At 39.6% G+C, this 24,757-nt stretch overlaps 1 protein-coding gene across 7 annotated transcripts in view; it reads left to right on the top strand.

Annotated features, from left to right (window-relative positions):
- CHD8 (chromodomain helicase DNA binding protein 8) overlaps positions 1–24,757 on the top strand; it is a 56,905-nt gene that overhangs the window by 28,052 nt on the left and 4,096 nt on the right. For 5 of the 7 annotated variants that reach the window (XM_005685367.3, XM_005685366.3, XM_013966922.2 and 2 more), the window contains exons 6-35: positions 1,263–1,445; positions 1,529–1,597; positions 1,969–2,024; positions 2,676–2,793; positions 5,546–5,629; positions 8,442–8,579; positions 9,237–9,358; positions 9,503–9,746; positions 10,687–10,863; positions 11,827–11,970; positions 12,114–12,369; positions 12,931–13,141; positions 13,388–13,583; positions 14,050–14,217; positions 14,411–14,590; positions 14,759–14,869; positions 15,207–15,403; positions 15,624–15,823; positions 15,904–16,084; positions 16,173–16,262; positions 16,716–16,819; positions 18,025–18,154; positions 19,105–19,180; positions 19,632–19,686; positions 19,853–20,060; positions 20,672–20,880; positions 20,973–21,692; positions 21,920–22,071; positions 23,044–23,346; positions 24,497–24,610. In XM_005685367.3, the coding sequence (XP_005685424.1) occupies positions 1,263–1,445; positions 1,529–1,597; positions 1,969–2,024; positions 2,676–2,793; positions 5,546–5,629; positions 8,442–8,579; positions 9,237–9,358; positions 9,503–9,746; positions 10,687–10,863; positions 11,827–11,970; positions 12,114–12,369; positions 12,931–13,141; positions 13,388–13,583; positions 14,050–14,217; positions 14,411–14,590; positions 14,759–14,869; positions 15,207–15,403; positions 15,624–15,823; positions 15,904–16,084; positions 16,173–16,262; positions 16,716–16,819; positions 18,025–18,154; positions 19,105–19,180; positions 19,632–19,686; positions 19,853–20,060; positions 20,672–20,880; positions 20,973–21,692; positions 21,920–22,071; positions 23,044–23,346; positions 24,497–24,610 (5,196 nt within the window). The remainder of the gene's footprint in view (positions 1–1,262; positions 1,446–1,528; positions 1,598–1,968; positions 2,025–2,675; positions 2,794–5,545; positions 5,630–8,441; positions 8,580–9,236; positions 9,359–9,502; positions 9,747–10,686; positions 10,864–11,826; positions 11,971–12,113; positions 12,370–12,930; positions 13,142–13,387; positions 13,584–14,049; positions 14,218–14,410; positions 14,591–14,758; positions 14,870–15,206; positions 15,404–15,623; positions 15,824–15,903; positions 16,085–16,172; positions 16,263–16,715; positions 16,820–18,024; positions 18,155–19,104; positions 19,181–19,631; positions 19,687–19,852; positions 20,061–20,671; positions 20,881–20,972; positions 21,693–21,919; positions 22,072–23,043; positions 23,347–24,496; positions 24,611–24,757) is intronic. The other 2 variants (XM_005685365.3, XM_018054553.1) reach the window with 1 other exon arrangement.

The raw sequence follows: 24,757 nt of genomic DNA, 5'->3' as shown, positions 1-24,757 counted from the left end.
TCTAGATATAAGAAACAAATTTGTTTTGTTTGGCTAGTGGTTTGTTTTCAATCTCATTTATAGAATAATCCACTTTTTCCTCACTGATTAAAAATACTATTTTTATCATGTTCTAAATCCACCTAAGTATTTTAATCTATATTTGGACACTATTTCATTGATCTGTTTATCTCCTCCTGGAGAGGTACCAAGCTGTGTTAATCCTTATAGCTTTATATTGGCTTTAACATTGGATAAGGCCAAGTATACCTTTTCATATTTTTATGGTTATTCTTAGATGTTTAGTTCTCTGTTGAATTTTAGAATCAGCTTATCTAATTTAAAAGTTTTGTTAAATTTGTTTTTCAAACTTTTGTGATTGGGGAGGTTATAAATATTTCATTATTTCTTACTAAATTTAATACTTAAGATGATCTTTTTTCATAAACAGACTTTTCTTTTATTGTATTTTCTGGCTTAGTCCATGTAAGAATGCCATTGATTTTTAAAAATTAACTTTATGCCAAGCAAATTTATCAAATCAATTTTAGTACAATTGATTGTACTAAATTGTACTACTAACTACTAAAATTGAATTTAGAAATCAATTTTAGTAGTTCTGCTTCTAATGACTCATTTGATTTTGGATTTTCCAGGGTTATAATCATTACTGAAAAATAATTTTTTCTCTCCATCCTTCCTAATTTTTATCATGAGCTGTACCTATTACTGAGATTATTTAGTTAAATTTTGCTCAACCACTTGAAAGAATGAGGTAGATCTGAAATTCATTGATATGGAAAACATCTCCAAGAAAAATGTTAACAAGTAAGCAGCAGAACAGTATGTGCAGTATGATCCTATTTATTAAACAAACAAAACTTTAGAACTAAAACAGACAAACAGTTAGAAACAATGTTTTTGTACCAGTGGACTCCAAGGTTGCTCCTGGTGTGAAGTTCATTGCACCCTGCAGGTAGAGAGTTTAAAGAGTTCTATTTTAGTTTTTCAGAGCCTCTTGCCAATAGTACCCAGGTTACTTTCAGATGAATTCTGATACTATAATGAAAGAATTCAGGAAATTAATATTTACTCAGTACATAGAATAAGTTACATGGTTTAATATCATACAATTTGATAAATAAGCTCTTTACCATCTTTTGGTTTGATTTTTCCTAGGGAATTTGGAGTCAGATCTAAGTACATGACTATAGTCAAATAGTTTTAAAGGTTTTCTGTTTGAGAGACCTAAGCAGTTATTTTGACTGTTTTTGCCCCTGTAGAAGAGACGCTCGAACCGCCAAGTTAAGCGGAAAAAATATACAGAGGATCTCGATATAAAGATCACAGACGATGAAGAAGAAGAAGAAGTGGATGTAACTGGTCCAATCAAAACTGAGCCTATCCTTCCTGAGCCAGTGCAGGAACCAGATGGCGAGACTTTGCCTTCCATGCAGTTCTTTGTGGTAAGCTGAGAACTAAGCAATTTGAGATGTGTGTCTTGCTGCTCACAATCTCTTTGTTTGACTGACTGCATCTTTTCCTGCAGGAGAATCCCAGTGAAGAAGATGCTGCCATTGTAGACAAAGTGCTTTCTATGCGGATTGTGAAGAAGGAGGTGAGGCCTATTTTCCATGGTAGCCCATAATGCTACAGTTACAGACTTTATGTAATGAGCACCTTTGGATGTCAGTCTGTATCGCTATAATGTAGTTACAAGAGATAGCGGAGAAAAGTTAGGTGGAAAGTAAGAACTGTCTTATTGCCCCTTCTTTCACTTACCTGCTTAAATCTAGAAAGGGCTTATTTTCTCCAGCTATCAGGTTTCTAGCATTGAAATGCCAGATTAGGTTCTTTAATCCTTTAGTCAGTGATATATCCTAGATGATACATATTTTATTCTTGGTATGGAAGTCTACCACATGTATTAAAATTAAGGAGTCTCTTTGACAAATAAGTTGTTAATAACTGTAATTTTTTTCTTCCCAGCTTCCTTCTGGACAGTATACTGAAGCAGAAGAATTCTTTGTCAAGTACAAGAACTAGTACGTGATCTGTGCAAAAAGCTTTTCACCCCAAATTCCACAGGGTTGTAATAAGTTCTCCTGTATAGTCTGTCCTGGTTGGGAATGTGTCCCTTTTTTTAAAAAATAGTTTTCCTCACCCAAATTGTTTCCAGTGAGGAAAATGTCTGTTCAGAGAGAAGCTCAGAAATTGACTGATTAATATTTGCCTACAGAAAAGTGGGGTAAGGGTAGTTCCTGATAAAATTCCTGACATTAAGACCTTGCTACTCAGTGTGATCCATCGACCAGCAGAATTAGCATCATTTGGGTGCCTGCTAGAAATGTGAGCTTTTGGGAGATGGGAGGGGGGTTCAGGATGGGGAACACGTGTATACCCGTGGCGGATTCATGTTGATGTATGGCAGAACCAATACAATATTGTAAAGTAATTAGCCTCCAATTAAAATAGATAAATTTATATTTAAAAAAAAGAAATGTGAACTTTCAAGCCAACCCTAAACTAAGTGGTTGGTGTACAAAATCAAGTTTAAGAGGCACTGATCTAAAAGACTGTCTCCCCATTGAAGCAACATACTCTGAGGTCCGCTTTTGGCTAATATCCTCATCTCAGACACTAGCTTACCAGTTCCACTTTCTCATACCATGGCTGACGATTTCCATCTCCTTTAGCTCCTATCTGCACTGTGAATGGGCTACCATCTCCCAGCTGGAGAAGGATAAGAGGATCCATCAAAAACTAAAGCGCTTCAAAACCAAAATGGCTCAGATGAGACACTTCTTCCATGAGGTAATTAGGGATAGGTATTGCTTATCATTTATTTCATAAAAGCATAAATTTCCGAGGTTATCCCTGACTGATTGTTCAAAAGACTTATAGTTTAGTTGTTTTATATATATGGGTATATAAGTTTCATTTCGATCATTGGACTCACCTTATTTAATTGCCCTGTGCTTTGTTTTACCAGGTCTAAATATGGTCTTTTTATAAGTTATAGACTGTTTTGAAATTGAGTTGTTTGATAGTCATGAAGTATTTTCAAAACAGATGATTAACTATCTGGTCCACTTCAGGCATTCTTCTCCCTCTATTGTCAGTCTTTAGCAACTGATGGTATCTATAGACATAAGCAACCATGTCATTAAGAGGGAGCATTTATTTTCTCAAATTTCTAATCCAGTATAACTAGAAATAGTGATAAAGGAACTTTAATATCTTACATTCAGTGTTACTACTAGTTAAGTACTAGAGCATCTGTGAGAATCTCTTGAGCTGTATTTTAACACTCCATTTTTCTTTGAAAACTTTTTGTACATATATCTTTTCCAAAATGGGATTTTTAAAATCTGTATTTAATATATAATACTAAGTGCCTTGAGAATAAGAATTCTTTTTCAAAGTTTCTTAAGACCTAAAGAGGAAGAGGTCTAATAAGAAGACTGAAAGAAGGAATAATGTATAGCTTCAGCAAAAAAAGGCCAGTTGTGGCCAAACATCTGATGAAGCTAACTTTATATCACCAGATTTATCAATAAGTGAGTTATTTTCCACATCACTTGGAGAGAGCAAGTAGGACCATGTAGGTTTTATAATTTCTTTTTATATGAAAATAAAATAATGATTGGGTTGTGGAGGTTTTTGTTGTTGTTATTGTTTTTGGCCTATGTTCTTTTAAAGCCTAATTTGTGAAATGTACAGTGAAACTGTAATCCCATTTCAGCTGATACTATATATATAATTTCTGGCCATTGAGCCAAGCTCTACTAACTGACTTGTGTGCCAGTCAGATTTGCCTTTATAGGTAGGTCATTTAGCCAAATCAATCACTCATTTATTCATTATTTTATGTGCTAGTCACTGCGGTTAACAGATCACACATGGTCTGTGTTCTCATATAGCTCACTGTCTAATGGGGAGGGAGAGAGAGATTTTAAAATAATTCAAATTGTGAAAAGTACCAGCAAAGAAGGAGCATAGGAAGACATTAAAAAATGCCTGCTTTGGATAATCCGGGAAGGTGTCACTGAGAATTGAATTATGAATAGAAGTTAGCAAGGCCATAAACACCTGTAAATAGTACCCCTGGCATGGGAAGTAGCAGTATATAAGGACCCCAAGACAGGATGAGGAACTGAAAGCACAGGGGTATTTATATATGATAGAAGCAGGTGGTCACAGACCTTTTAGTTTTGTTTTTATTCTAAGTGCAAAAGGGGAAACCATTGGACTATTTAAAACAGGCCAAAGACATAAACCAGTTTTCACCTTTAAAAGATCATCTAGACTTTGGAGAATGGATGGGAGAAGAGTAAGCATGAAAGTAGGATGGGCCGTAAGGAGGCCATTGAAGTTTTCTAGATGAGAAATTACCATGGCTTTATAGCAGAGTGCTTTCAGTTGTTGGAGAGAAGGGATAGATTTGAGTTTACTTTCAAGTAGAATTGACGGCAATTGGTATAATGGCTTACATAGACAGGTATTAAAGAATGGAAGATCTTGGAAGCAACTGGTTTGGGGAAAATCAAGATTTTAGTTTAGACCATGTTAAGTTTAAAATTCCATAACATGGCTAGCAAGGAGATAGATATACAAAACTGGATTTTTTAGGCTACAATTAAAATTTGGAATGTATCAGCATATACATAGTTATTAAAGCCTTAATGACTATGCCAGAGTGATAGGAGAAATATTAGAGAAAAGATAGGCCACAGAAATCAATGGGAAAGTGCTGTAAGAAAGAAGAATTTTTTTCACCTAAGGTTTCTTTGAGATTTCTCTTTGGAGCCTTGGGTTATTTATCTTGGCCTATCACCCAAAGTTAGATACCAGTGACTTAGGAGAAAAAGAGCCAGTGAAGGTGACTGAGAATTGACCAAAACAAAAAGTGAATCCAAAATAAGGCTACAAAAGTGAATATGGTGTCTCAGAAAAGCCTAGAGAGTGCTTTCGGGAGAAAGATGAATTGTTGAATGCTTTGTAGCTATAAATTAAGGTGAGTACAGAAATGTTTCCATTGTATTTGGCAATTTGGAGATCATGAATGACCTTGATGAGTGGTTTCATTATGTGATGGAAGTAGAAGAGTGGAATGGGTGGACAAATAGAGAAGTGATGAAATGGAGGTACTGTGTATTTAAAACTCTTGGGAAAGTTTACGTATGAAGCAGAACAGAAGAATAGTTGTCGGGGGATGTAGAGTCAGAGAGGTCTTTTTAAGATGTGAACTAGTAGAACATGTGTGTATATTATGGGAATGTTGCACTAGAGAGGGATTCCTAAGAAGGCAGGAAGGAATGAAATCCAAAGCATATATGGAGAGAGTAGCCACTGTTAGGAGTAGTCACAGTTGATCTGGTAACATGAGAAGATAGGTACAAACACAGGTAAGTGTGTAGGATTTGATAGGGTGAAAATGGGGAACTCCCTTCTTTTTTCTTAATAAATTTTGAAGTAAGGATATCCACTAAAGGTTGGGTGGAAGGGTGAATTTCCTAGACAATGATCTTTTTGGTTTTATTGTTTGGCTTCATAATTCCTCTAGGATGAAGAGCCCTTCAATCCAGACTATGTAGAGGTGGATAGGATATTGGATGAGTCTCACAGTATTGACAAGGACAATGGGGAGGTGAGTTGGGACGTGGAGGAACATGAAAGGCCTTAAACATTTCTGCCTGTCTGCTTGCCCATCCTTTATTTTTCAGATTTGGCTGAAAAATTCTTGGAATGAAAAGGTACTTTTGAATTTTTTCTGAGAGAACTTCAGAATGATATTGGGAAAGTACAGGAGTACAGAGAGAGGCTAAAGAGAAAGATTCTCTTGAAGTCAGATATCTGGAAGGTGTATTTGCAAGGACTCATTCACCTTGATCTCATTTTCTCTCAGGTTTTATATAAGAGACCCTTGACATTCAGTTGAGGGTGAGAGGTGGGGATAGAGAAAGGAATACTTTGTCAATTTCTAAACATGAATATAAAAATACTTGCATAGACTCATAGCTTTCTCTTAAGTTGTTGAGAATTATTTATTTCCTGAACTGGGGCTTCCCCAGTGGCTCAGTGGTAAAGAATCTGCCTGCGGTGCAGAAGCCACAGGAGACACGGGTTCTATCCCTGGGTCTGGAAGATCCCCTGGAGGAGGAAATGGCAATCCACTCCAGTATTCTTGCCTGGGAAATCCAGTGGACAGAGGATCCTGGCGGGCTCCAGTCGATAAGGTCATAAAGAGTCAGACACGACTGAAGCGACTGCAGACACATGTACAACATCAGGTAAATGCATTTCCATTTGTCACTAAAACATATACTACATTTGAGTCAGAACTTTTAAACAGACTATGGGGTCTTGCTCCCACAAGTGCAGATTTAGTACATCTAAGGGAGGACCGAGAGATCTGTATTTTTAAGTTGGTTCTTCGAGGGGTTCTCATGCATAGCTTGGTTTAGGGACCCCAGAACTAAAGCTTCCTTAGATTGAGTAGCAGATTTTACATATGTTGAAACGTTTGATGACATGTTTTCTTTCATTAATCACTTTTTTTTATTTTCCAACCAAGAGTTATGTAGATCTAAGCCACGAGTGAATTCAACATTGCTCTCTTTTATTCAGATTTACTTGGACCATGAAGCAGCACTTTGTTAGAACTCTTTTCACTTCTAGTCTGAGTTGTTAGTTTAACATCACAGGGTCACATTTCATCAAAATTTTATCACTCAAACAGTTCCTGCTTACAGAGTGACTAGGAGGGAATAGCAGAGCCTTGTTAAGACATCAGTGCTAGATGGCAGACTGGGTTTACTCACAAAGTGACTTGCTCCCATATGTCATCCTTGTAGAACCTTATAGAACCTAAGAGTCAGTCTTCCATCTGTTAAAGCCCAAGTTTGTTTTATAAGCTTTCAAGGTTACTCAGATAGAACCTTAGCTATCCAAAGTCATTAGAACACAGTGTCTTTAAATCCTAACAAGAATACCTCAGAAATCACATATTTATGCTTTTGCGATTAGGGGTGGGAATTATTGCTTATTGTTTATTTGTGGGAGGTGAGAGTGGAATGGACCAGTTATTAGTCAGGACAGGTTAGCCATTGTTATATTATTCTCATTACTTTCAGGTTCTCAGCCTTCCTAGCCTTAAAAATGTTATGCTCTCTATCACTATACTTGTACTTTCATCTTCCAAAAGTAATTAGATTTTGATTAGGCCCCTCTGGAATGTTATTAGACCTGGCATGACAGATGAAAGTGTTTTAGTACCCTAATTTACACTTCTAATATTGGATAAAAACTTTGCCCATTTCCCCTGTCCCCAAATGAGCTTAATTAGTCATCCTTATTACATTACACAGTAGTGGAAATAAGTATTATAATAAGTATTAATTAAAGTCCTTGGAAAATTAGTTATGATGCTGGAAATGTGTGACCTGGACAAATGTCTTTATGTAGGAAGTGACCCAAGTTACTACAGTAAAGAAAAAAGTAAAAGAGAAATTACATAGATTCTAGTTTTTCCATGATCTGTCTCTCTTAAACACTTGGATCTTCACACTTCTTGCTGGCTATTTTAAGGAGTATTTTATCAGTAGATTATTAGAGCTTTCTTGATGATTACACTCAGTTCAGTTCAGTCGCTCAGTCATGTCCAACTCTTTGCGATGCCATGAATCGCAGCACGCCAGGACTCCCTGTCCATCACCAACTCCTGGAGTTCACCCAAACTCATGGGCATCGAGTCGGTAATGCCATCCAGCCATCTCATCCTCTGTCGTCCCCTTCTCCTCCTGCCCCCAATCCCTCCCAGCATCAGGGTCTTTTCCAGTGAGTCAACTCTTCTAATGAGGTGGCCAGAGTATTGGAGTTTCAGCCTCAGCATCAGTCCTTCCAGTGAACACCCAGGACTGGTCTCCTTTTCCCACCATATGACTGCTGTTTTTTTCATGTGACTGTTCTTTGAAATAGCACCTGCATTCAGAGCTCCAGGAACTCAGAAGCCCAGTAATTTCAGCCCTGCTTTGTTCCTATGGATTTAACCTGTTTCTCACTTCTAAAAGCAGCCTTGCTTCCACTGTTATTATATTGGGTGCCAGGAGGATAGTATGGAATGGGGCTACCATATCTTCTAATTTCAATCTTAATTCAACACAATATAGAATTTTTTTTTTTTTTGGATCTGCTTGGTTGGTGAGCCTAATGTTTCAGTGATTAGTGTTCTAGATAGTGCTGGGTAGAAATTTCTCTTTTAGATTCTGAAAAGTTGTCTGGAAGCATGATCAAAGGCACAAATAGTACAGTGCATCTGCAGGTGAGCCTGTGGCTGGTGTTTTCAGTCTGATATTTTGGGCACCTTTTTAGGTATTGACACTTAGTTAAATTCTTAATCTTCAAATCACAGCAGAGAACACGGCATCATTTCACTAAAGCTCTGACTTCTTCTCCCCTAGCCTGTAATTTACTACCTGGTGAAATGGTGCTCTCTACCCTATGAGGATAGTACGTGGGAGCTCAAAGAGGATGTTGATGAGGGCAAGATTCGAGAATTTAAACGCATCCAGTCAAGGCACCCAGAACTCAAAAGGGTGGTAAGTACATCTGCATTTAGAGTGTAAAGTCCATATAGGGAATGATTTAATTTTCCTCATATAGAGTTTGGGCTTTCCTGATAGCTCAGTTGGTAAAAAATCAGCCTGCGATTCAGGAGACCCCAGTTTGATTCCTGGGTTGGGAAGATCCACTGGAAAAGGGATGGGCTACCCACTCCAGTATTCTTGGATTTCCTTGGTGGCTCAATGGGTTTTCTCTCTTTTTTTTGTTGTGAAAGTGTCATTGTGAAGTCATGAATTTGAATATATTTAACATGCTTAGTCCCAGCAATAATGTCTTTGAATTGACTTCACCTATTAGAACTACCTAGTAAGTTTACCTGGCACACCACTCCAGTACTCTTGCCTGGAAAGTCCCGTGGATGGAGGAGCCTGGTGGGCTATAGTCCATGGGATCACTTAGAGTCGGACCTGACTGAGTGACTTCACTTTCACTTTTCACTTTCATGCATTGGAGAAGGAAATGGCAACCCACTCCAGTGTTCTTGCCTGGAGAATCCCAGGGACGGGGGAGCCTGGTGGGCTGCCGTCTATGGGGTCACACAGTCAGACACGACTGAAGCGACTTAGCAGCAGTAAATTTACGTAATTTCATTAGTACCTCCACCCCATTTATTCAAATTCCTTACTTTTTAGAATCGTCCACAGGCAAGTGCCTGGAAGAAGTTGGAGTTGTCACATGAGTATAAAAACAGAAACCAGTTACGGGAATATCAGTTGGAAGGGGTCAACTGGCTGCTCTTTAATTGGTATAACAGGTAAGGAAGAGTAGGACCACAAGATACAGGCTTAGTCTGGGATTATTTTTATTTATTTTCTGTAGAAACAGGTTCATTTTATGTACTTTTTATAAGATGGTCTCTTTTGACATGCTTTTCTTTTTTTTTGTGATGAATTGGCAGGCAGAACTGCATTCTGGCTGATGAGATGGGATTGGGCAAAACCATTCAGTCCATTGCCTTCTTGCAGGAAGTATATAATGTGGGCATCCATGGCCCTTTCCTAGTCATTGCCCCACTGTCCACAATTACTAACTGGGAGCGGGAATTCAACACATGGACAGAGATGAACACTATTGTGTACCATGGCAGCCTGGCCAGCCGGCAGATGATACAGCAATATGAAATGTACTGCAAAGACTCACGGGTGAGTTTCCTGTAATGCAAATACTATGGCTTAGAGAGTAGGTCAAAGTACCTGGTATTTTAGAAGCTTTTATATGAGTCAGAGACTTTTATTGAGACTCTCTGTGATGTAAGGTGTTGTTGTCTACTTTATGCAGGACACTTTTCCAACTTTGCTATTTTGATCCAGTGAACATTTTGATCCAGTGGAAATTCTGACTTTATTTATGAATATATATGTTTTAAATAGTTTTACCAGGATTGATTAGTTTTCATCAAGAAATAATTTTCCAGAATGAAATTCATTTAGCTACTTTTAATTCCTTGATTCATAAAATGGTGAACATAAGACATTTCTTCCTTTTTTTTTTAAGTCTGCTGAAGTTTTCATCAAGATTATTTCTTTTTTCTGTATAAGTTTGGAAAGGGTTTCTTAACATTGAATTTTGAGTTTTTTTCCTACCATTAGTTTCCCATTTTTATTTCTACGAAACCCAAGTTTATTCAAGTCCTTTTGTGGCTCTTAATTTTGTTAAGATAATTGGATTCTTTTGTCCATTTTTAGGTAGTAACCAATATTACCACATACTACATTAGCTGTTTCACTTTTAGTTTTACCTTGTGTGTTTCAGCAGTGCTCAACATTTGTGGATTTTAGTGTTTACCAACAGAAGATATAGGGCTGAAATACATGAGGTAGGCATGCAGCAAAGTCAAGAATGTCCAGCTTCTTTCAGTAAGGTCTGTGATTTTCCCAAGAAGCTGAGTGTGTTGAGGAGGCAGTGATTCAGTGATTTGACACTGTTTATCAGGAATATGAACAGTGGCAAAGGTGGGTGGTGGTGCAATTTGTGTTTTCTATGAGGCCTGCCTAAATATAAAATGCAGAATATGTAGTCCAGAAGAGCTTCTCATTTAAGTACATTTTAGGCCTTTTCTGACTTTGTTGCCTTCATGCTTAGGGGCGCCTCATCCCAGGTGCATACAAGTTTGATGCCTTGATCACCACTTTTGAGATGATTTTGTCAGACTGTCCTGAGCTTCGTGAGATTGAATGGCGGTGTGTCATCATTGATGAGGCTCATCGACTAAAGAACCGTAATTGCAAACTGCTTGATAGTCTCAAGCACATGGACCTGGTGAGTTCCTCCCACTGACTTGTGGCCAGAAACACCTAGAATTAAGTAATCTTAATTCCATATGAATTAATTTTACAGAGAAGAATCAGAATCTTGGTATTGAGTGGTGGGTGTGGCCTATGGGAATGGTAGCCTGAAAGTCATAAAATTCATATAAATTTTAGAGTTAGAAGATGATTGTGGGTTAGTGGTTCTCAATTGGGTGAAGAGGTGAGATGTTAAATTAGTTACCTATTTCTGCATAATAAAATATCCAAAAACCTAGTGACTTAAAACAACCATGTTTTTCATGACTCTCTAGCTCAGCAACTTGGGCTGGGCTGAGTGATCTCATTCTTTTAGTGGCCTTGCCAGGAGTCATTGATACAGCTGCAGCTGACAGTTGGTACTGGTTGTTGGCTAGGCCATCTTCCATGTGGTCTGTCACCCCTCTGTGGGCCAGACTTTGCTTCTGTACCTGGTAGAGTCAGAGCAGTGTTCCAAGAGGATAAAGGTGGAAGGCAAGGCCTTTGAGGCTCTGAAACTCACATGGTACCCACTTCTGCTACATTCTCATTGTCAGAGCAAGTTATAAAGAACGACCATGTTCAAGTGGTGAATCTTGATAGGAGGAACTACCAAAAATCAATGGCCATATTTAATCCCACACAGGTACATTTCTTAGAGGGAGACATATTAATGGATATCTGTGGGGACTTGAGTGTGGAGAGGCATATTTAATTGGAAAAAACATGTTCTAAATATTTCTTTATTGCCTTATGATATTAAATTAAAAATATGTTAAATAATATCAAGAATATTCTTGAGTATTTTGTGTTTATCAAAAGAGGCAGCAAGTAAGAGTAATCTGGTCCATTTCCATAATTTTACAGTTAAAGAAATGGAAACTAAAGTTATATACTTGATGGAAAACTTCAGAAGTCTTTCTGAGTTTTATCTTTCTTCTGTGTTCTCCATTTCTAGGAGCACAAAGTGCTGCTCACCGGAACACCACTGCAAAATACTGTGGAGGAACTGTTTAGCTTGCTTCATTTCTTGGAACCGTCACAGTTTCCATCAGAATCAGAATTCCTCAAAGACTTTGGGGATCTCAAAACAGAAGAACAGGTAGGAAGTTGTCTGATGAGATACTAATGCAGAATAAAAAAATTTGTAGTAGGGGAGATATCTACTGTCATTGATATCCATGTTTCCATCTAATGTGAGAAGGTTTGTCCTCATGTTATTATTTTTTCCTCTGTTGGTTACAGGTTCAAAAGCTACAGGCCATTCTCAAACCAATGATGCTGAGAAGACTCAAAGAAGATGTTGAAAAGAACCTGGCACCCAAACAGGAGACCATTATTGAAGTAGAGCTAACCAACATTCAGAAAAAATACTACCGGGCTATTTTGGAGAAAAACTTCTCCTTTCTTTCCAAAGGGGCAGGTCATACTAACATGCCGAATCTACTCAACACAATGATGGAGTTGCGGAAATGCTGCAACCACCCATATCTCATCAATGGTGAGAGAACTCCTGAAACACCTGCATTTCTGTGTTACCTTGATTACTAAATGGTGTTCCTCAGAAACAATAGATGGATTGGCTGATCCATCCTAGTTTGGAAATAGAGGGGATTTCTCTTTTTAAAACCATTCTCACGTGGAACATCTTCCTCTAGTTCTTTCTGACCCTTTGACTCTGCATAATCTCCAAAGTTAAAAAGGATTTGCTGTTAAGAATTCTGTTCTGTTTTCACTGATATTCTGTGTTGCTGTTTCTGTTTTGGATGGCAGTATGGTGGTAATAGTGGTTTTCATGTAATATTCTAGTCCTTTTCCACATATTTACATATTTTACTGACTTACGTGGAATAATTCTTAAGCCTGACTTATATGGAATATTTTGTATTAACAAAATTGAGGATATTTTAGGGTTTGGGAGTTGCTGAAATTCTGTTTTCAAGTCATATTGATATCAAGTCAGGTTATTTTCTTTTCTTTGCTTCCTTATCTCAGTTAAATAAACTGCAGCCTTAGTGTGTTTCTCTGGATCTCACCATCAGGTCTGATTTTCTTTTGGCAGGTGCAGAAGAAAAAATCCTAACAGAGTTTCGAGAAGCTTGCCATATCATACCTCATGACTTCCACTTGCAGGCCATGGTTCGTTCAGCTGGCAAATTGGTTCTTATTGACAAGCTACTTCCAAAACTTAAAGCTGGTGGCCATAAGGTTCTGATCTTCTCCCAGATGGTACGCTGCCTAGATATCCTAGAGGATTATCTAATCCAGAGAAGGTGAGAAAAAAGTCATTCCTCGCCTGTTTACTTTGTACTTATAGAGCTGCAGAGTGGGAGGCCTGGGTTTAAATAAAGTTGACCAGGACTGGGCTAAGAGAAGTATTCAAGACTCTCACTCTCACCTTTCTGATAAAACTTTTGGTGAACTAGCAATACAGGGGTACTGGTATTGATCCCAGCCTGCTTTTTTCTTCTCTTTTTCTGCTCAGCTGATTAAACTTTTTTCCTGTGATTCCCGTGCAGGTACTTATATGAGCGTATTGATGGGCGAGTTAGAGGCAACCTTCGGCAAGCTGCTATTGACCGTTTTAGCAAGCCTGACTCGGACCGATTTGTCTTCCTGCTATGCACCCGGGCTGGTGGACTTGGCATTAATCTCACAGCTGCTGATACTTGCATCATCTTTGATTCAGACTGGAATCCGCAGAATGACCTGCAGGTAGAGGAAATCATTGTCTTAGGGACTAATCACCTAACCTGAGAGGTTTTGCAACAGGATCAGGTTCTCTTAGAAAGTCTTATCTTTTCAAGAATCTGGAATTGTTCAGTTAGTTAGGTCATCAAACTTTTTCTGTACAGGGCAGATAGTTAATATTTTAGGCTGTGCAAATCAGTCTCTGTTGTAACGGTTCTCCTTTGCTCTTGTACTACAAAAAAACATCTATAAGCAAATATAAATGAATGGGTAGAGCTGTGTTTCAGCAGAAACTTTAGAAATAGGTGACCAAGATTTGCTGACACCTGGTCTGGATGATGAGGCAGTTATTTCATCTTGAAATTGACTTTCTGATGTTGAGTTGATCTCATGGCTGCTTTATAAATGTAAATCAGTATTTTGAATGCTTCTCCTCCCCACCCCTTCTAATGTTGTTATCTTTGTCCTTCCTTCCATTTGTTAAAACCAGGCCCAAGCACGTTGTCATCGAATTGGGCAGAGCAAAGCTGTGAAGGTGTACCGTCTCATCACTCGTAATTCTTACGAGAGGGAGATGTTTGATAAGGCTAGCCTCAAGTTGGGATTGGATAAAGCTGTGCTTCAGTCCATGAGTGGTCGGGATGGCAACATTACTGGAGTGAGTCTTCTTAATTTTTAGCTATATTTGTAGTAGGTCATGGTGATGAAGGGAGGCAAAAGCTATTTTTTGTATAGGAACCTGACCCCTTGTTTGGATTCTCAATGATTATTCCTTAAAATATAATAAAATATCATGACATGGTTAGATAATATTCTCTGATTTTTTTTCACCTTTCTGTTGGCTTTTGTAGATCCAGCAGTTCTCTAAGAAGGAGATTGAAGATCTCTTAAGGAAAGGAGCGTATGCAGCCATAATGGAGGAAGATGATGAGGGCTCCAAGTTTTGTGAAGAGGACATTGACCAGATCTTGTTAAGACGAACCACTACCATCACCATTGAATCTGAAGGAAAGGGTTCTACCTTTGCCAAGGTATGTTCTGTTGGTGCTAGAGGCTTTTAGCACAGAGAGACAGGAATCTCTAGAATTTAATATTTTTTTAAAAATATAGTTTTTTTAATATAGTTTTAAAATATACTGATTTCCCTTTACTCAAAAAAGTGGTGTAGTCAACTTTAGTATTTCTTTGTTCCTCATTAGGCAAGCTTTGTCGCTTCTGAAAATAGGACTGATATTTCTCTGGATGATCCAAACTTTTGGCAAAAGTGGGCCAAAAAGGCTGACCTGGACATGGATCTACTCAATAGCAAGGTGAGCTTCCTTTTCCTTCAAAGAAAAACTATGGCAGGAAACACATTACTTTCTGGAGTCTTTACAACTGCTCTGATTCTTCAGTGCTGACCTTGGCTTATGATGGTATATCACAGGCCATTGTAAAAGCTTTCTATATAGAGGGCCACTAAAAAGTACTTAATCACTTAAGTTTGCTTCCTGAATCCCTGTAGATTATCTTGCATGTCCAGAAAAGAATCTATCTTTGAGTATCTACAGATATTACATGCAAGGCTATTTCAGTCTGATTATCTTTAATTCCTTTCCCACGATTATATTGTGAAAAGAGTTACTTCTCCTTCTGTTCTCTGCATAGAATAACTTGGTGATTGACACACCTAGAGTACGAAAACAGACCCGCCACTTCAGCACTCTGAAAGATGATGACCTAGTGGAATTCTCTGATTTGGAAAGTGAAGACGATGAGCGACCACGCTCTCGCCGACATGACCGTCATCATACCTATGGGCGCACTGACTGTTTTCGGGTGGAAAAGCATCTCCTGGTATATGGGTAAGACCCCATCTTTCCTCAGAGGTAGTGCATTCCTTCCTGATAGACATCTCGTTCGCTTTTTAAATTGGAAGGTATGATCAAAGAGGGGATAATGGGAAAAAATTTATTCTGTTACCATGTTTTCCCAAGATCATTTTGTCTCCCACCATTTGGGACGTGTGAATTTGAGGGACTGGGGTCGCTAGGAAAATATCCATACGATTGCATTTTTTTGTAGTTGGGGACGATGGCGAGATATTCTGTCTCATGGACGTTTCAAGCGACGGATGACTGAAAGAGATGTGGAAACAATTTGCCGGGCCATCCTCGTGTACTGTCTCTTACACTATCGTGGGGATGAAAATATCAAAGGCTTCATTTGGGACTTGATTAGCCCTGCTGAAAATGGCAAGACAAAAGAATTGCAGAATCATTCAGGTGATTATCAAGTCTTTGCTTTTTGTCTTTCTATAGGTTACCTAATCCTTTTCAGGTCCAAGGGTTTTTCTCAATCCAAGTCTTCGATGTATCCCCTTCCCCAGGTCTGTCTATCCCTGTGCCTCGTGGACGCAAGGGGAAGAAAGTAAAGTCACAAAGCACTTTTGATATCCATAAGGCAGATTGGATCCGGAAATATAACCCTGATACTCTGTTTCAAGATGAGAGTTACAAGAAGCACTTAAAACATCAGTGTAACAAGTAAGGATGGAATTTAGCAGACTAAAGGATTTTCCACCTCATGCTTTCTGCACGATTACTGAGCCAGTTCTTCCTCTCTCCCTTCTAGGGTGCTGTTGCGGGTACGAATGCTATATTATCTGAGACAGGAGGTTATTGGAGACCAGGCAGAGAAGGTGTTAGGGGGTGCAATTGCCAGGTAAAGTTATGCTTTATTTTTCCTTATGCTATGCCTTATTCCAGAATAGATTGGTTTACTTATTTCACTCTTAACTATCTTTGGGATACCTGGTAATTAAAATCTGTATATCAGGTCTTCAGTGCTATGCAGTTGGCCTTTTGTATCCTTGGGTTTTGCATCCTTTTGATCCACAGTTGATCAAATGCATGGATATCGAGGGCCAGCTGAATTTACTTTATGATTCCATCTTATATTAGGGGCTTGAACATCAGTGGACTTTGGTGTCTGGGGTGGAACGAATCCCTTACAGATACTAGGGGACAGCTGTTCTTGATACCAGTGGAAGGAAATAGGCAGATGTAGGACTATTTAAATTAATAGAGAAAGGAAGATACCTGTAATAATCTTTCCAAAGATTGTTTGCTTTTATTTCCTGCATCACTGTGCTGACTCTGCCTCTTACACCTTCAGTGAGATTGACATATGGTTCCCAGTAGTGGATCAGCTGGAGGTTCCAACAACATGGTGGGACAGTGAGGCTGATAAGTCCCTGCTCATTGGAGTCTTTAAGCATGGTAGGTGTCTGCTCTTAGTCTGCTCTTTTCCTGTTATAGAGTTTTGTCCACAGATGAAATGCTTTGCAAAGTACTTAAGACCAATAATTATGTTTGAATGGTAAACTGGTTCTCAGAAATATAGAGCAGAGCTGTTCCTATGAATAGATGGTCAGGAAAGACCAGATGGATAGTTAAATCGCAAGGTAGGGTGTCTTCCATCTGTTCTGTGATTAATCAGTTACTACCAGTCTGTATGCAGTGGTATCTAAGTTAAGGTTTGCAATCGGGGGAGATGATACATGTCTACTCTTGTTAATAATAAACATGTTTACTTTGCATAGCTTTCCTGTGCCTTGCTGAAAATGTTCTGTTTCTATAGCATCTTGTTTGTCTAAATATTCAGCACTCACTCTTACATAGGTGTGAATAGCCATGCTTGAGTGAAAGAAAAATTAAAAAAAAAAAATTTTTTTAGGCCAGTAGAAAAAACTGGCTTGAAGTAGAGTAGAAAAAGGGAGAAGACTCCCTTTTCAATCTTCCCTAATCACAAATTCCACACATAAAAAGCAGTAAGTGCTAACTTCTAGCCTAGTGACTTAGTGAATCAGAAGATTATTTCTTTTTTAATATACTTTTCTGTTTACTTCTATAAAATAAAAGTAATGGCACTTAATTCACATTTTTGACAAGTTTAATTGGATGAGAAAAACTGTGAGCATTTGTAGTGTTAGATTTACTTGTGAGGTGCAGAGGCTTTAGAAGAGTCCAAATATCCTGAAGTACGTTCATCATTCATCCACCATTCAGAGTACCTGTTTGCAGGTACAAATTTCTTATCCTTTATTTGAAAGTGTATTACCTAGCTCTAAATTATTGGACTTTAAAAATTTCCTCACCTATGTAGTAAGAATGATGATGAAAAATTACCTGTTTTTTTTTTTTTTAAATTACCCGTTAAATGGCTATGTAAATCTGTCACCATTCTCTATACACACTGATTAAATTCCTATTTTTGGTAACTAGTGATAAAACTCTTTATAACTCTGAATTGGAGTGGAAATATTAAATATCTTAATATAACCCAACAGCTGTCCAAATTAACATTTTCAGAGTACTTTACACTATGAGCAAAGTAGCCCACATTTTTATTCCAGCAGCATATGAAGTAAGCGTAAAAGCAAAATGAGTCTGATTTTCTTTAATTATGGCTCTTTCTCTTCAAGGCTATGAAAAATATAATACTATGAGGGCAGACCCAGCCTTATGCTTCCTGGAAAAGGCTGGCCGACCAGATGACAAAGCCATTGCAGCAGAGCATCGCGTGTTAGATAATTTTTCTGACATAGTGGAAGGGTAAGCATTGATGTTTAGTTCTGTTAAAGCTGTATCTGCATTACAAAGGATATTTGTTGCTTGTGCTAAGAGATGACATAACTCTAGCCTTGACTGAATCCATTGGGATTCCTAATGGTGGTTATACTCACAAATGATAAATTCTTAACAAACAGTGTGACCAGCAGAAAGGTCTCCATAAATTGGCCTGAAACCATACATTGTCATACAGTGCAACTACGGGGGAAAATTACTCCCAAATGGCTTATTTGATCTTCTCTTCAGTTTTCTGTGCAGTGCTTTCAGCTACAGTAGCGGAGAGGGTAACTGCTTCTCTTGAAAGATGGTAGCCATGCAACAGTCCCCTACCACCTGTGTGATAGATCCTCAGGAAACTTTAGCCTTAGCCTATCATTTTCCAGTGTCAGCTGACACATAAAGGTGTTTACTTTGCCTGAGTCCATGCCTCAGTGATGAGTTGCCATGCTAATACTGAGCCACCAGCTAGGGCAGTATTGCCCTGGTTTGGGTGCCAGTGAGTTTAACAAAACTTCTCATGTGGAGACCTGAGGGGCATGTGAAATATTTGACTTAGTTCATGAATACCCTCCTAGTCCCTTATTATTGAAAGATTTTTCTTCAGTGATCACAGCCTCAGTTTGCCTAGTGTAGGACCCACAGAGGAAATTAGATTTCTTTATTGCAAATCATGTAATATCCTTTTGCTCAGTAGAGCAAAGTAGTAAAAATAAGCAGGCATAGATCATTCATTCCAATGAAATAATAAAAGTAGATACTAGTTGGGACAGAGGGGGAAAATGGGTTAAATAATAAAAAGCTATTAAGAAAAAGGAAATGTGCTGTTTCATTTTAAAATCAAGCAGAAAAAAAAAGAAAAAATAAATAAAAAAAATAAAATCAAGCAGTTTAGAACTCAATTTTGTCATTTTCTCATACCTCGATAATTTTAGGGTTGACTTTGATAAAGATTGTGAAGATCCGGAATACAAACCACTCCAGGGACCCCCAAAGGACCAAGATGATGAGGTGAGGAATTTTCATTTGAGTCTAGCTTTTCTGTATTACTTAACAGTATTTTCCAATTCCCTGAATCATGAAGTATACTGATTAATTTATAATAAAAAATGAAAAGTACCATTCAAGAATATAAAGTATTAATGGAAAGGATTGTAACACCAGCTAGGGGAGGTCAGGGATGAATTTTTGGAGGAGGTGGGACCTAAGCTGGACAAAGAACTATATTATTGGACTATTTAATTCCTGAGTCTCACTGTCTTCAAGACATTTATAAGAACTAACTTTGCAGGTTATACTTTCTTATTCTTTTAGTTGATTGCTTTCAGTTTTCTGTGAGGGTTCCTTTCATTAAAAAATATCTTGATGCCATAAAAGGACACACACACAAGTGATTTGAGAGTGCCAATTTTACCCCCTTTTCCTCCCCTCTCCATCCTGCGGGGTGGATCTCCTTCTCTAGGGTGATCCCTTGATGATGATGGATGAGGAGATCTCAGTGATAGATGGAGATGAAGGTAAATTTCTAAGTCAACTTGTATGGGTTGGTGGAATTGGGAAATTGACCGAATTCTCTCCTTTACTGGGATTTCTGAGAGCTTTGCCTCTGGGTGGGTTGAAATACCCGTATTATCTCTACTATCTTTCCTGTACTTATTGTTTATTTTACTTTGCTTCCCACAGCCCAGGTGACCCAACAGCCAGGCCATCTATTCTGGCCTCCAGGCTCTGCTTTGACAGCTAGGCTTCGGCGCCTAGTAACAGCCTATCAGCGCAGCTATAAGAGAGAACAGATGAAGATCGAGGCTGCAGAACGTGGGGATCGGAGAAGGCGACGTTGTGAGGCAGCCTTCAAGCTAAAAGAAATTGCACGGCGGGAGAAACAGCAACGGTAAAATGTGGCTGGGAATTTGGACTAAGCTGTAAACTTCTCTTCAACTATGGGCCCTGTATTGAAAAGCATCTTAGGAAGGATTATGGCATCCCACAATGCAGGAGACCTGGGTTTGATCCCTGAGTCAGGAAGATCCCCTGGAGAAGGGAATGGCTACCCATTCCAGTATTCTTGTCTGGAGAATTCCATGGACAGAGGAGCATGGAGGGCTACAGTCTATGGGGTTGCAAAGAGTTGGATATGACTGAGCAACTAATACTTTCACTTTTCACAGAGGGACCACTTCTTTGGCCTTTGTTATACACCTGCAACCCATACTTAACCCCTGTAAAACCATACTTAACCGTAACTCCTGGGAAGGTCTTGTACATAGTCATCCTCATTGAGTTTTTTGCATCATTTTCCCCCTTAGCTTGCTAATTCTTAAATTATTCCTTGTTACAAACTACCTCTTCTGCTCTTTGGGGGCTCCCTGCCCACCCCCCCCCCCACCCCCCACTTCCCTGCCAACTTTCATTTTTAGTGTGTTCAAATATTCCACGCCATACTAAGAAGTAACCAGTCCCTGGGTTCTGACCACTATTGCCTTATTCGTCTTCCCTTTGTAGATGGACAAGGCGTGAGCAAACTGATTTCTATCGAGTGGTTTCTACCTTTGGTGTGGAGTATGACCCTGATACCATGCAGTTCCATTGGGATCGCTTCCGTACTTTTGCCCGACTGGACAAAAAAACAGATGAAAGCCTTACCAAATATTTCCATGGCTTTGTGGCCATGTGCCGCCAAGTGTGCCGCCTTCCCCCGGCAGCTGGAGATGGTAAGCAAGACTGAAGATCTTGAGTGAGTGGGCATGGATTGTGACAGAACCAGCTCTTAGTTCATTTCTTCTTCTACCCTTATCTCCTGCAGAACCCCCGGACCCTAATCTGTTTATTGAGCCCATCACTGAGGAAAGGGCCTCACGGACTCTCTACCGTATTGAATTGCTTCGGCGCTTACGGGAACAAGTTTTATGCCACCCTCTTTTGGAAGATCGGCTGGCATTATGTCAGCCTCCAGGTCCTGAATTGCCCAAGTGGTGGGAGCCCATTCGGCATGACGGGGAGCTTCTACGAGGGGCAGCCCGCCACGGGGTGAGCCAAACAGACTGCAACATCATGCAGGACCCAGACTTTTCTTTCCTGGCTGCCCGTATGAATTATATGCAGAACCATCAGGCAGGAGCACCAGCTCCATCCCTGTCACGCTGCTCTACTCCACTGCTCCACCAGCAGTACACCTCGCGCACTGCCTCACCACTGCCCCTGCGCCCAGATGCTCCTGTTGAAAAGCCACCTGAGGAGACAGCTGCCCAGGTCCCCAGTCTGGAGAGTCTGACTTTAAAGCTAGAGCATGAGGTGGTGGCCAGGAGCCGACCAACCCCACAAGACTATGAGATGCGAGTAGCCCCCTCTGATACTACCCCTCTGGTCTCCCGAAGTGTTCCACCAGTCAAACTGGAGGATGAGGATGATTCAGACTCTGAGTTGGACTTGAGCAAGCTGTCACCATCATCCTCTTCTTCCTCATCCTCATCCAGCTCCAGCTCCAGCACTGATGAGAGTGAGGACGAGAAGGAAGAGAAGCTGAGTGAGTGCATGTGACAGGCTGTTGGCCGTCTTCCCCATTCCCCCCCCCTCTGCATTTCCCTTCTTTTCTAAATGCATTTTCTAAGATTCAGATTTTAATTTGATAGAATATCAGATCTAATAGAGATCTGTTACTCTTAGGGCCTTTATTCAAAGTCTATACAATACCATTCCTGTGTAACTTTATTCTCCACCTTTGCTTACATGTTCTGTGTGATCGATCCCTAGCTGCTGACCAGTCCCGCTCAAAGCTCTATGATGAAGAGAGTCTCCTGTCCCTTCCTATGTCCCAAGATGGATTCCCAAATGAAGATGGAGAACAAATGACCCCTGAGCTGCTGCTGCTACAAGAAAGACAGAGAGCTTCTGAGTGGCCCAAGGTAACAGCCTCATTACTGGACATGTTGAGTCTGAAAATATAGTGTGATACAGCCACTATGGAGAATAGTATGGAGATTCTTTAAAAAACTAGGATTAAAACTACCATATGACCCAGCAATCCCACTACTGGGCATATTCTCTCAGGAAACCATAACTGAAAAAAGACACATGTATCCTAATGTTCATTGCAGCACTATTTACAATAGCTAGGACATGGAAGCAACCTAGATGTCCACCAACAGATGAATGGATACAGACGTTGTGCTGCGTATATACAATGGAATATTACTCATCCATAAAAAGGAACAAGAGTTCAGTCATTTCTAATGAGGTGGATGAACCTAGAGCCTATTGTACAAAGTGAACTAAATCAGAGAAAGACAAATGCCATATATTAACACATATATATGGAATCTAGAAAGATGGAACTAATGAATTTGCAGTGCAGCAATGAAGACACAGACATGAAGAACAGACTTTTGGTCACAGGAAGGGAGAGAATGGGATGACTTGAGAGACTAGTGTTGAAACACTAGTTAATGTACATTACTGTAAAACAGAAAGCCAGTGGGAATTTGCTGTATGATTCAGGAAACACAAAGCCAGTGCTCTGTGACAACCTAGATGGGTAGAGCGGGGCGGGAGGTGGGAAGGCAATTTAAGCCGGAGGGGACATATGCCTGTGGCTGATTCTTGTTGATGTATGGCAGAAACCGTCACAATACTATAAAGTCATTATCCTCCAATGAAAAATAAAATTCTAAAAAGAGTGACATATACAGAGAACAAGTAGGTCTCTTCGATTATGTTTAGTGGTACATGTTTTTTCATGAAGCTCTTACCCGTCGACTTTGGGTTCTGTTACTCTTACCTCACTCATTTTTGACATATAATTTTTACTTATCTTAATGATGGTGCAATTACTTGTCACAGGATCACATGACTAATTGATTTCTTTTTCCCCCACTCAGGATCGTGTCCTGATAAACCGTATTGACCTCGTCTGCCAGGCTGTACTCTCAGGGAAGTGGCCTTCTAATCGCCGGAGCCAGGAAATGGTAACAGGAGGAATTTTGGGGCCAGGCAACCACTTGCTGGACAGTCCCTCATTGACTCCAGGAGAATATGGTGACTCTCCAGTCCCCACACCACGAAGTAGCAGCGCAGCTTCCATGGCAGAGGAGGAAGTGTCTGCAGTCACCACAGCAGCAGCTCAGTTCACCAAACTTCGCCGAGGCATGGATGAGAAGGAGTTTACAGTTCAGATCAAAGATGTAAGCTGAGCATTTAGGCACTGGGAAGTGAGGAAGGAGGCTGTAATTCTTCTTAACTAGTTTTATGAACATAACATTAATATTAAGCTCATTTGGTCAGCTAACCTTAAAAATCAGAAGAGAAAAATGAAATTAGAGCTCACAAAGATCCGTTGAGGAAAAGTCACTAAAGTAAAGGAAGGGATTTTTTGTCGACTTGAGTTGACTCCTGTGAATGCTTAGTCACTCAGTTGTCTCCGACTCTTTGTGACCCCATAGACTGTAGCCCACCAGGCTCCTCTGTCCATGGGGATTCTCCAGGCAAGAGTACTGGAGTGGGTTGCCATGCCCTCCTCCAGGGGATCTTCCCAACCCAGGGATTGAACCCAGGTCTCCCACATTGCAGGGAGATTTACCATCTGAGCCACCAGGGAAGTCCCAAGAATACTGGAGTGGGTAGCCTATCCCTTCTACAGTGGATCTTTCCAACCCAGGAATCCAACCAGGGTCTCCTGCATTGTAGGCAGATTCTTTACCAGCTGAGCTACCAGGGAAGCCCTTGTATCTCCTAGTGGCTAGATTAAAAGTGTTCTTTTGAGTGGCTTGCTTGTAGACCCTAGAAACCTAGTTTTTAAAAATTGAAATCAAATTATGGAAAAGCTATTAAAATGATACTAAAGTGTTATGGGCCTTATTAAAAATGAAAAGAAATTATTCCTACTGAAATTAAATCAGTATTGTTTGGGAAATGGATGGAAATTTTATTTTTCCTGATGCTCTTCCCTAATGAACCCTAGTAGATGGTTATTAAGTATTCAACAAGAAAAATGTTTTAGTTACATGACAGGAATATCAGGATTTTGCCCCTGTGATGAGTTGCCATGCTAATTCTGAGACACCAGGTAGGGGATTTTTCCCTGCATTGGGTGTTACTGAGATAAATTCTACTTCTCTTAAATCAACCTGAGGGGCACTGAGTCAAGAAATGAAGTCTTTCTAAGGAAAAATATATAAGTCTTATTGTATTTCTAGTTTGCACCCATTAGTCAGATGGCCTTTTTTCTCACCATCACTGAACCAGAGGATGACCTTTACTTAATTCCCTCTAAAGTTAATCTTTGTTTTAAAAACATGCTATGTGACATCTTGGATGGGTCGGGTGTCTTTCTAGGAGGAAGGATTGAAGTTAACATTCCAAAAGCACAAGTTGATGGCTAATGGAGTAATGGGAGATGGACATCCTCTTTTTCATAAGAAGAAAGGGAACAGAAAGAAGCTAGTTGAGGTAAGTGGTAGAGAAAGTCTTTAACATGATGATTAGATAAAATCTTTCTGTTCCCAGTAACTGATGAAGGCAGTTGGGATTGAGGGAGTAGAAGATACTATTTTCTGGCTACCATTGGCTCTGCTCCCCCTCCCTCCCTACTCATAA

This window comes from Capra hircus, chromosome 10, assembly GCF_001704415.2.
Source record: "Capra hircus breed San Clemente chromosome 10, ASM170441v1, whole genome shotgun sequence".
NCBI classification, from domain to species: domain Eukaryota; kingdom Metazoa; phylum Chordata; class Mammalia; order Artiodactyla; family Bovidae; genus Capra; species Capra hircus.
This window is presented reverse-complemented; position numbering and strand designations above follow the sequence as displayed.